Source organism: Castor canadensis, chromosome 7 (assembly GCF_047511655.1).
Source record: "Castor canadensis chromosome 7, mCasCan1.hap1v2, whole genome shotgun sequence".
Taxonomy (NCBI): Eukaryota; Metazoa; Chordata; class Mammalia; order Rodentia; family Castoridae; genus Castor; species Castor canadensis.
This window is the reverse complement of record NC_133392.1, coordinates 81,455,450-81,468,532: the sequence shown is the minus strand read 5'-3', so window position 1 is coordinate 81,468,532 and position 13,083 is coordinate 81,455,450. Positions and strand designations below refer to the sequence as shown.

The window sequence follows — 13,083 nt, the reverse complement described above, 5'->3', positions numbered from 1 at the left end:
AGCACAATAGTCTTGAGGATCCCATGTCAGCCTTTCTGAATCCTTTATTTTAGTGTACACTCAGTTTTCAAGTGTTAATCAACTTCTGATTATCCTGAACCTTGGTTTCATTAAATTGGTGCCAGAAGAGCTTGTTTTACTCTAAAAGTTGAAAGTTGCTGATTTCTTGCTCTGAATATACCACTAAAAATGTACCTGTGCCAGATGGAAAGGAAAAGCAAGAGCTCACCATGTTACATCAGTGAAAAATTAGAAATGGATACAAGAGCATTTTTATGCCCTTCCTAGATAATGTATTTCACTTCAAAGTACAGTATCTTTGATAATTCTTTATAAAGAAAGTAATGTAAAGAATGAAAGAACAAAATAAGTCACTTTCCATGTAGCTCCTGATGACTGTGAGTGTGATTTCCTGGCTTGCAGGGGTTTGCCCATTGTTTCTATTCTCCAATACACTGCAACCTTCCTTCTGCTCAATGTCTGTGAGGAACCATTGGGACAACAGCAGTGTGAGGGAATTATGATGAAAGCCAGTCTACTGCTTGTGAGCAGCCCTAAAATGAGAAGTGACAAAGGGAAGCCATATCTCTTTTGGTCAAGGTGACATCACAGAAGAGAAAGTACTAATCTTAGCAATTCTTGACATATATATTTTAATTATTAAAGAATATTAAAAACCAATGTCCATAAATGTATTTTCTTCCATCCTTATAAGTCTCTGCAGTGGGGAAGATGTATGTTTAAAATGAAGAATGTAAGGCTAGAGGATTCAAGTAATTTGCCTAAGATATAAAAATTTGGTTGAAGTCAAGGCAGAAACTAGAAGGACTTGAATATTCTCAGATGGGAACATAGCAAAAGTTATCATTGAACAATTCACAGATGGATCTCTTCATTCCAAACAAAATAACATATTTAAGGTTTTTATCTATTTATTACTTAACCTCCTTTGGATAATGCACACTCAGTAGACATAGCATTATTAATTCCACAGACTATAAGAGAACTATGTTTGTACCAGTGCTCATGAATTCAGCAAAAGGTGAGCTTGATCACACACATCAGCAGCACCCTGAATCTATGGTTCTATTTTTCTCCACATAGAGCATGACTATCCATATGCCATCCAAATGAACCACCTAGGGGAGAAGGCATTCATTCCACAGAATCCAAGTAAATTAACTTCTCAGAACTTCCAGGAGCCCATCCTTGGGCAGGTTTCCCTAGACCTCAAAGGCCAGCTTTTCCTAGAGCCAAGGCATCCAGCCAAAGACAAGCACAGGAACAATGAATATCTTCCCTTCTTGCAAGTGCCATCTCACATGTCTCATGGCTCTCCCAGTTCCATTCCTGACCAAAAAAAAAAAACCTCATGATACATAGGTATTCTCCATATACTGTAAGGAGGCAGTATAGACAAGTACCCCAAACTCACTCAGAATCTGGCTTAGATTACTTCTGAAGACTGAAGTTAAGATACAAGTCCCTATTAGGCAATTTTTTTTCATTCTTCCACAGAGATAATTGCTCTCTTATTTGTAAGAGAGCAACTTAGAAAAATAGAGAGAAATTTAGAAAAATAGTTATGTATGTATACACCTGTGTGTCTTATTAGAAGATGATCTTTTGAAGCCTGGACTCTCATACCTTCTACATTCCTCATTGCAGCCATCTGGGGCCAGAGCAATCATGATTGCATGACTTAGACACACTTGAAATGGATTATCTTGAGTAATCCATTTCAAGCTATAGTATTGAATGGAATCTCTTCCTAGTCTGAAGGGTCTTTGCATTTCTAAACTGTGTTCTGTTCTAAATCTACCCCATGTCCACCTTACTTTCTACATGTGCATCAGACATACATCTAAAATTGGACTGAAGTTCTCAATTGAGAACTTTTTCTTCATCCTTCTTGCCATTTTTCCCTGAGATAGTCCAAAATTTTTACACTGATATATTTTTCTCTGATATAAGTGTGTTATTAATTTGGGATATATTTTGGCTACAGCAGAGTTTTTCCTTATTTTACTGTTGTCACTTTTATTCTATAAGCACAGAGTTTATGATTTTTACATTTTTTATACCCTGAATTGAGCATGAAGAATTTATTAACATAAACTGCTCTTGGACTGTTTAAGACAGGTGGGGTTTCTGTGAAGTTAGGTTGTTTTATCAACTCATACTTTCATAGTAATCACATACACTTCCATTCATTACAGAAACAATATGAATTCTTCCATCAGATAACATACATCACAAAAGTCCTAGCTTAGTGTGAAGATATTTTTGAGAAAGTACTGGACATGGAGTTTATTTTGCTGTCAGTATTTCCTCATACTATAGCTGTATGTATAGCTTTGTTTCAAGGGACAGGGCATTATTACATTATTTTTCATATGAACACTAAGATAATATGTTTAGGCTATTTTAGAAATGATAGCATCAGAGAAATGAGGTAGAATATAAAAATTCAATCTGTGTATTTACATTCAGTCATCAAATGTTGTACATGTTGATATACATGAATATCCTCCAGGATTTGAGAATGTATGTGCTTTCTTCTTTCCTAAGTTTTGAATTGGTGGAGGTATGTACAACAGGTACAGAAGTGGCAACGATTGGGCCTGCATATCTTCTGGATGCTGCTAACTGAAATGAAGAATGTGGTAGAGCTTGCTTTGCAGGAAGAAGATTGCAGTCTAGGCTGCCTTAAGCCATTTGAGTTAGGGATAAATTTAATTTTATGAAGAGTGCTATGAAACATGCCTTGTTCTAGGAGTTCATCAGTCCAATGAGGTATAGATAATATCCTTCAGGTTAAAGTGAGGAATCAAAAGAGTCTCGAATAGTTTCTCCATGTAAATGGCAGAGACAGAAACCCACACTGGCATCTCTGGTCCAGCCCCACAAGTATTGCCCTCATGTTTTTATTTCATAGCAAATCCCAGAAATAAAGTGAGCAGGTATTTAAAGATATTTGGTCAAATTGTCAATTGTCTTGCAAATCTTGGCTTCTCTCCTATCTTTTTTTGTGGTGCCAGGAGGAAAATGTGTCCCTTGAAGAGCAAAACTGGTTTGATACAATTCCAGGACATTCATCCAAAGGCAAGCAGCAGAGTATTTCTTCCAATTACCCATCTCTGATCACATCTCTATTCCTATCAAGAAAATCATGACACAGCTATTCTCCATGCAGCAGGAATGTGTGCTATAGGCTGAATCCCCACACTCACCAAGAATTAGACTAAGAATCAACTCTAAAATCTGAAGAATGCCCAAGTCCTTTCTAAGAAGTTTTTTCACTCCTCTAGGGAAATAGGTGCTCTCTTCTCTGTATGCCCAGAGCACTTTAGATGCTTGGTTCTGTGTGCACCTAACTGTGTGTCTCATTAGATAAGGATTCTGAAGTTCAGGTCTCCTCTGTCTTCCCAACTGTGGGCATTCCCTGGGAATCTGGTGACAGAGCAGGAATGGATCAAATGACTGCATGACTTAGATGCATTTACAATGGAGGCTCTTGACTGAAGAGATGTGGTATGAATCTATTCTCAGTCCGAAGTGACCTTGGGCTTCTAACCTTCATTAAGTTCTTACTGCACTCCATTGTAAACTTTCTTTCCATATCTACTTCAAACCTATAGCTAGGCTTGATCCTGAACTGTACGTTCATTACCAGGGATTTTGTTACTTTGCTTCTTGCCATTTTTTCCCTCCCATTCCAGGATTAATCCTCTGGAATTCACTCTCTGTCAGAAATTTGCTGTTAACTTTAGAAGTGTTGAAACTAGAAGTGAGCTTCCAGTGAAAGTATTGTTTTAATGGCTGATAGTCTTTAAATACAAGTATAAAATTTATGGATTTAATTTTAACAACCCTAGTTTGAGTGTTAGGAACTGTGAACCAAATTGATCCAGGCAGCTTAAGAGGTGGTTTCTCTATATTTAGCTGGCATCATCTCCCCATCTTGTCATGACAAAAACATGCTTTTTCACTAGTCACATTGACAACATGGATTTGCACATTAAATATCATACATCACAAAATTCCTACCTAAGTCTCCAGATACAATTTAGAAATTACCAGACTTGGTGTTAACTATCCTCATTCAAAACCCTCATCAAATTTGAATACATACAGGTTGTGTCAAGGGGAACCAGCATTCTTCATTTTTATATAGGAAAAAGTAGAGAATAATTGTTGGATTTTACACATAACAAAATCAGATAACCTGGATTGTATACAATTCAGCCTGCATATCAGATGTACATAAGACAACACTTGCACATATTGACAGAGGAACATTCTCAAGATTTTAAGAGTAGAATTGAGTTTCTAATTAAAGGATTGTTATCATTTTTTCCATAAACTTAAGTTTAAAATTTATGGATTTAATTATAATTATGTCTACTTTTTTTCTCAACTTTGGAGATGGTTAGCATATAAATTATAAATCCATTAAGAAAGAGCACTTTGCCTAATGGATATGTATGAAAAGAGGGGGAGGAACTATGTTTAAATTAGTAAAATCTGCTTGCCTCCACCCTTCATGCCTTCAGAATGTTATCATTGTCCAATGCACTGACAGATCTTTGCATTCCAAGTGGGGCAATGAATAGCTAAGATTTCTTTCTTCTTATTTGTTGAATCCCTGATTTTTTTCCATCTGTTTTTGGCAAATCCTACAAAGGAAGTTTTCATGGCACTCAAAATGGGACATGAACATTTTCCTTCCAGAATCTGTGACACATGCTGACATCAGTGTGTGTACACAGTCACAGTAAGTTAGGATTGATCACACCTATCACCATCAGCCTGAATCTATATTTAAATTTTTCCTCAATAGATGAACAAAATCCAAAACTAAATGAAATGATCCACCTGGACATCACTATTTCACAGGACTTAATGGAGGAGCAGGTGTCACTTCATGAGCAAGACTATTTCAATAAGACACCAGGACCTTCATCCAAAGGTAAGCAATGGAGCATTCCTCCCAATGAACCTTCTCAGATCACACATATAATCCTGCCAAGAAAATTGTGATATAGTTTTTCTTTATGCACTGGGAAAATGTGGTATAGGCATAATCCAATACTCACCTGGAATCAGACTAAGAATCAACCCTAAAGTCTAAAGAACATTAAACTCCTAGGAGGATTTTTTTGTTCCCCTAGGGAAATAATTGCTCACTTCTCTTTGTGCCAAGATCATATTAGATACATAGATAAGTATGCACTTACCTATGTGTCTCATTAGGGTAGGGTTTCTGAAGTTCTGGGCTTTCAAGTCTTCCACACTGAGGGTTTCCCTGGGAATCTGGTGACAGAGAAAGAAAGGATCAAATGAATACATGACTTAGACAAAGTTAAAATGGAGATTCTTGAATAAATAATTATGGTATGAAATGGAATCTATTCTCAGAGAGAAGTGACCTTGGGGTTCTAATCTGTAATCATTACGTATTTTCCCCATGGTAAACTTTCCTTTTATATCTCCTTCAAACAAGGTCTAGACTTAAACTGTACTGCAAGTTCACAGTCAGGGACTTTGTAATACTCCTTCTTGTCTTTCTTTTCCCCTTTCATTCCAGAATTTTACCTCTGGAATTCTTTCTCTGACAGATATTTACTATTAACTTGGGAAGTTTTTGGACTAGAATTGAGTTTCTAATTAGAGGATTGTTATCATTGTTTTTCCATAAACTTAAGTTTAAAATTTATGGATTTAATTATCAATAACCCAAATTTGAGTGTGGAGACCTGTGAAATCAAATTGTTCCAGGACTGTGTAAGAAAGACTGGGTTTCCATAAATTTAGCTTGTTTTATCACCTCATAATTTCACTGCAAAAACACTCACTATCACTGGTCACTTAGACAACATGGATTCTCACATGGAGAAAGACAAATAAAAAAGATCTAGGTACATCTCAAGGTATATTTTAGGAGGTATCAAACTCAATATTGTCTTTCCTCAGTAACAATTCTCATTGAATTAATGTACATACAGGTTGTATCAAGGGTAACAGAATTTTTAGTATTAATTTTTACATTAAAGAAAAGTATAAAATAACTGGCACAATTTTACACATAGTAAAATTGGATAAATAAGATTTTATGCAAATCAGCCTTCATATTTACATGCACAGTAAGCCAACATTTGCACATATTGACAGAGGAACATCCTGAAGGTTTTAAGAATACCTTCTTCTCTCTTCACCTTTAGAATTGTTTAGAGTGCAAATTCATATAAAATGGGCACCTTGCCTAAAGGTAATTTACTCTAAGTGTGGTACAAACTATCTTGAAATATTGGCAGATTTTTCTTTTCAAACTCTGCATGCCTCCACCCTTCTCACCTTCAGAATGGTAGGGCTTTGTCTCAGGGAAGAAATAATACTGAAGAAATATGAAGGGAAGATCATTTTTGTTATATATTTTTAATGTATTCTCTATGAGAGACAAAAGTGATTCATGACCTAAAGATTTAGCAGAAAAAGCTCATCTAAAATCCTTACAGTGTTAGGGCTATGGGATATGTGTGCTTTGTTTTAGAAAGCTTCCAAAATAAGCAGTATCCATCACATAATCCAGAGGTAAATGATGTGTCTCAGTAAAATGGAGTATTGCACCTTCAAACAGATTTCTTTTATCTCAAAATAAAGGTCAGCAGTATTATTCCAATGTATCCAAGGATAATAAGGGAGTTTATAACAAAACCAATGGAGTTGAAGAAGTCTTAGAAAGGGATCTGCACATGAATTATCCAAGTGATTATCTCCACTGATGCAAATGGATATAATGGATATCCATGAGACCTGGGTGAACACTAGATGGCCCCAGATAGTCTCCAATGGGAACTTAGTAAAAGTCATCTTTATCCAATATACTAATAGATGTTTGCCTTCCAAGCTGAACTATAAAATGTTTAAGATTTTTAATCCTTACTTATGGAATCCCTGATTTTTTCCATCTGTTTTTGGCAAGTCCTACACTGGGAGTGCCCATGATGCTCACACTGGGACAGAGGCATTTTCCTTCCAGAATCTCCAGGAGAACCATACTCATACCAGTGTGTGCACACAGTCACAGTAAGTGAGGATTGACCACACCCCTCACCATCAGCCTGAATCTATATTTAAATTTTTCTCCACATAGGTGAAGATAGTCCAAAAGTAAATGAAGTGATCCACCTGGACATCACTGTTTCACAGGACTCAATGGAGTCTATATCTTCACCCACCCTCCATAATCTCATCCAGGAGGAGCAGGTGTCACTTCATGAGCAAGACCGTTTCAATAAGATGCCAGGACCTTCATCCAAAGGTAAGCAGTGGAGCATTCCTCCAAATGTCCCCTCTCAGATCACACCTATAGTCCTGTCAAGAAAATCATGACACAGTTATTCTCCATGCATTGGGAATATATGTTATAGGCAAAACCCCAATATTCACCTGGAATCAGACAAAGAATCAACTCTAAAATCTAAAAAAGGTTGAACTCCCTTCTAGGAGGATATTTTCATTCCTCTAGGGAAGTAGTTACAAATTTCTCTTTTTGCCCAGAACACATTAGATAGTTATATGTGCAACTACCTGTGTGTCTCATTAGAAACAGGTTTTTTTGAAGGCTGGGTTCTCATGTTTTCCTCACTGATGATTTTCCCTGGGATTTTATGACCAGAGCAGGAAGAGATCAAGTGACTGCATGACTTAGACATGATTCTAATGGGGGTTCTTGAATTGTTATAGTATTAAATGGCATTTATGGTCTTAATTGACCTCAGTGTTGTAACCTTAATTCACTTGTTACTCTATCCCATTGTATGCTTACTTTCTATATCTACTTCAGACTTAAGTCTAGACTTAAGTCTAGACTTGAATTGGTCTGAATAGTTTGTAATCTTGCTTCTTGCAATTTTTCCCTGCCCTTCCAGTATTCCCCCTCTGTTATTCTGTCTCTGACAGAAATTACCCTTAAATTAGGATTTTTTTATGAAAAGTGAGCTTCTATTAAAATTATTGTTCTTATCACCTTTTTATAAACATAAGTTTAAAATTTATATTTGTAATTATTAATAACCCTAATTTGAGCATAGGTAGACTGTTATCCCAAATAAGAAAGATTGATTTTCATACATTTAATTTGTTCATCACTTCATATTTTCATGGGAACAACATATACTATCTCTTGTCACATATACAACATGAAATAAAACATCACAAAAGGTCCAATAAATCTCAAAATATATTTTAGAAAGTACTAGGGTTGATTTTTTCCTTTCCTCAGTAACTTTCTTCATTGAATTATAGCACATACAGCTTTGTATCAAAGAGCACAGCATTCTTAATATAAATTTTGCCATTGAAGCAAAATACAGAGCAATTTGGACAATTTTATAGATAATAAAATCAAATATTAAGATTGAACACAAATAAACCTATGTATTTACATGCACAGCAAGCCAACATTTGTAAATATTGTATGGAGGAACTTCCATTATCCATGATTTCAGATGGTGTGTGCTTTCATCTTTCTCACCTTTTGAATTATTTGAAGCATAAAGCCATGTAGAATGGGGGCATGTTCTTAAGGACATTTATTCAAAGCATGGTTCAACTATCTTTGAAATTAATGAAATTTTTTTCTTTTAAATATTCCTTACCACCACCCTTCTCCCCTTAAAAATGGTAGAACCTTATCTCAGAGACTGATGATACTGAAGAAATATGATGGGAAAATTGCTTTTTGTTATATATAATTTTAAAATTTTTACTCTCCTAGGGAAGCAAAATGTGCTCATGTCCTAAAGATTTTTGTGAAATACTCATAGTAAAATCCTGAAAACATTATTTTCTTGGGCTATGTGTCCTATTCCCTAGAAAGCTTCCAAATATTGAGATGACTGTCCCAAACAGTGATAAATATGTGAAAGCACAGCTGTGCCTTTCATGTGCAAGATGCCTCCCATGGTTGGGAAGGATATAACAGAACATCTTATCCTCCCTAGGTTTTTTGAGATGTGCTGTGATTGTAGAGCATTTCATGTTCGAAAGGTCTGTGCTGCCAATTTTGGAGATATTTGCAGTGTAGTTGGCCAGCAAGCCACTGAGGAAGTGTTGCTGCCCAGGTTTTCCAAGCTGTGTTCTGATAATGTATGTGTAGTCTGGAAGGCTTGTGCCAAGTGCTTCATGGCAGTTTCATATGCAACCAGTGAAGAAATCCAAATGGACCAAGCTATCAACATTATTTATTAACTTGGTCAGGGATCCCTGATTTTGGGTTTGCCAAACAGCTTTTCAGTCTCTGGGACCTTTCATATGTACTTTTTCTAATCCATCTAGCTCAGGTCAATATTTTAAAGAAGAAAACAACAGTTCAGAAAATATATCAGAAGATAAAAGTAGGATCAGAGACCAAGACTCCCTTCAGGATGGGCAGATCAGGCCAGAGGCTGTTCCTTTGGATATCAATATCACTAATTCCAGTGTCAAACTGGGAAACACACTGGAAGATAGTGCTGCTGAAACATCCAGGAACTCTTCAAGTGAAATAAACATTCTAGGGGATAATTTACTCTGTATTTTGCCTTCAGAATCTCATCAAGAAGCAGCTAGCAAGGAGAATGGTAAAAAACCTGGTAACTGCCAATCAGTATTCCAACCAGAGGCTGGAACAAGTTCAGAAGATTACACTCACTTATATCAGGAATTATACAATTCATTCGATTTCTGGAGAACTTTTCTTCCTGAAATTGATCTAGATATAGATCTTGAACAGGACTCTGGGAAGAGTCATCCCACAGAGACCAGGAGAAGCACACAATGTACCTGTGCCAGGTTCTCCAAACATCAACATGGCCACCAGGAGCAAACTGGAAAAAATGATAGAAAATCTAGAGCCCCTTATTGATGATCCAGATGTTAAAGCACAGGTGGAAGTGCTGTTAGGTGTGCTGCATGCTTTCAAACTGGGTGCTCATGGGGAGACCTTCAGTAGAGAGCAGAGACTTGAGGTGCAAGAAGAGCTGGGTATAGGTAAGAAACCAAATTGGAACATAAACCAAGTTGCTTCTGTGCCTTTAATCAGCATTGCTGATGAGAATATAGATGCCACTGCTCACTATGTGAGTAGCACTAGTGGCTTCAGCCCCAAGGAGGAAAGGAGGCCTAAGGTGCAAGATGTTGTACCCCAGGTTTTATTGGATCAGCACTTGGCAATGACCAATCCACCTCTTGCAGAGACAGTTGACACTGAAATTGCTAAGCATTGTGCATACAGCCTGCCAGGTGTGGCCCTGACACTTGGCAAGAGGAATTGGCACTGCCTGAGAGAGACATACAAGATTCTGGCCTTAGACATGCAGTATGAAGTTCGGAGACATTTGGCATTCTCCATCCATATGCTTGCACTTATTCTTGCAGAGGAGTTGACAGCTGCAGATATGGTACCAATTTTTAATGGGTTTTTAAAAGATGTTGATGAAGTCAGGATAGATGTCCTTAAACACTTGTATGATTTTCTGAAGCTTCTTCATATTGACAAAAGAAGAGAATATCTTTCTGAACTTCAGGAGTTTTTGATGATATTTGATAACAGTAGAAATTGGTGCTTTCAAGCTGAACTGACTGGGCAGCTGATTTTACTTCTAAAATTATATAGGAGCAAAGCATCATGGCACTTAAGATGGACTGAGACAGTGATGTCAACTATTTTGCAGGCATCCTTCCCACCAGTACCAAAACCTCTGAAGGTGCCATGAGTGGTGCTTCCTTGATCTACTAGAAAACCTGAACCTTGCTGTCTTTCTGCTTCTACAACAGCTGAGTTTTGACCTCCCCATAAGTGTCTGGGACAGCTGTAGAGGTAGAAACATTCTTCCCACTGACTCCTCACATGCCAGTTGACTATACTTCATACTTGGCTTTTAAGAGTCAAGATAATGTACCAGAATCTTTAGTCATGCTGTTACAATTGTCATGGTACAAGTTTTCTAGTCCAAGTAGAACTTATCAACAACATCTACAAAGAGAGATATAAAAACTTTTGATTATTTTTCTAGATGTTTATGAATAAATGCAGTTTGTGAACAAATACAATTTGTGATCTGTATTAATGATTTAGCATAAAATGGGGAACCTAGATAAAAATATTTACCTTTGAAAAAATAGAGGATAACAAAATTATTCCCATGCATCCAAGAGTGGTAGTGGAAATAACAAGGAATCCACTGGATTTGGAAAACACATATCTTAGAAAGTGCTCTACACACTTTCTAGAAAATAAATCAACTCAACTGATGCCAGTTTGCATAAATGAGATCCATTCAGAAAGTAGAAGGTGCTGAATCATCTCAGACAGAAACAGCAAAAAGTCATCATTGTGCAATGTGATAACAGATCCATGCATTCCAAGTCAGGCAATACATTGAAGTTTGTGAGTTGATTTCTCTTCATTGCTTAAACCCCTGTGTTTTTTGGCCATTTGAAATTCTTCTTTTGAAAAGTTCTGTTTAGTTCAGTTGCCCTTTTCTTTATTGGTTCATAATTTTGGGCGAATTTAGTTTTTTAAGTTCCCTGTATATTCTGGTTATCAGTCCTTTGATGTATAGCTGGCAAATATTTTCTCCCACTCTGTGGGTGGTCTCTTCAGTTTAGAGACTGTTTCTTTTGTTGAGCAGAAGCTTTTTAATTTTATGTAGTCCCATTTGTTCTTCCTTTCTCTTAGTTGCTGAGCTGCTGGGGTTCTATTGAGGAAGTCCTTGCCTATACCTATTACTTCTAGAGTGTTTCCTGCTCTTTTCTGTACTAACTTTAGAGTTTTGGGTCTGATATTAAAGTCCTTGATCCATTTTGAGTTGGATCAAGTTGTACAGGGTAATAAACATGGATCTAGTTTCAGTTTTTTGTAGAAGGACAGCCACTTTTCCCAGCAACATTTGTTGAAGAAACTGTCTTTTCTCCATCATATACTTTTGGTGCCTTTGTCAAAAATAAGGTGGGCGTAACTGTGTGAATTCATATCTGGGTCCTCTGTTCTGTTCCACTGGTCTTCATGTCTGTTTTTGTGCCAGTACCATGCTGTTTTTATTGCTATTGCTTTGTAATATAGTTTGAAGTCAGGTAATGTGATACCTCCAGCATTGCTCTTTTTGCTGAGTATTGCCTTGGCTATTTGCGGCCTCTTGTGTTTCCAAATGAATTTTAGGGTAGATTTTTCAATCTCTGTGGTGAATATCATTGGGATTTTGATGGAAATTGCATTAAACATGGAGATTGATTTTAGTAGTATAGCCATTTTTACTATGTTGATTCTACAGATCCATTAGCACAGGAGATCTTTCCATCTTCTGTAGTCTTCCTCAATCTCTTTCTTCAGGGGTTTGTAATTCTCTTTGTAGAGATCATTCACATCCTTTGTTAACTTTACTCCTAGGTATTTGATTTTTTTAAGGCTATTGTAAATGGAATTTTTCCCATATATTCTTTCTCAGTTTGTTTGCTATTGGAGTATAGAAAAGCTAATGATTTTTGTAAGTTATTTTGTATCCTGCCACCTTGCTGTAGCTGTTTATGGTGTCTAGGAGTTTTTGGGTAGAGTTTTGGGGACTTTAAGGTATAGGATCATATCGTCTGCAAATAGGGATATTTTGACAGTTTCTTTACCTATTCATATTCCTTATATTTCTTCTTGTTGTCTAATTGCTCTGTCTAGGGATTCCAGTACTATATTGAATAGGAGTGGAGATAGTGGGCAAGCTTGTCTCATTCCTGATTTTAGGGGAAATGTTTCAGTTTTTCACCATTAAGTACGATGTTGGCTATAGGTTTGTCATACATAGCTTTACAATGTTGAGGTACTTTCCTTCTATTCCTAGTTTTCTTAGAGCTTTTATCATGAAGCAGTGTTGGATCTTATCGAAGGCTTTTTCAGCATCTATTAAGATGATCAAGTGGTTTTTTTCTTTGCTTCTATTAATGTGCTGTATTACATTCATAGATTTATGTATGTTGAACTACCCCTGCATCCCTGGGATAAAGCCAATTTGGTCATGGTTAATGATCTTTCTGATGTGTTGTTGAATT

The 13,083-nt window shown here is 36.6% G+C and overlaps 1 protein-coding gene across 1 annotated transcript; it reads left to right on the top strand.

Moving 5' to 3' along the window:
- The first annotated feature begins 1,026 nt into the window (after positions 1 to 1,026).
- On the top strand, positions 1,027 to 10,760 carry LOC109675034 (serine/threonine-protein phosphatase 4 regulatory subunit 1-like). The gene is given in 8 exon segments (XM_020151869.2): positions 1,027 to 1,042; positions 4,844 to 4,972; positions 7,157 to 7,324; positions 7,966 to 7,999; positions 8,881 to 8,933; positions 8,936 to 9,228; positions 9,230 to 9,783; positions 9,785 to 10,760. Coding segments are annotated over 8 exon segments (2,223 nt in total).
- The last annotated feature ends 2,323 nt before the right edge of the window (positions 10,761 to 13,083 follow it).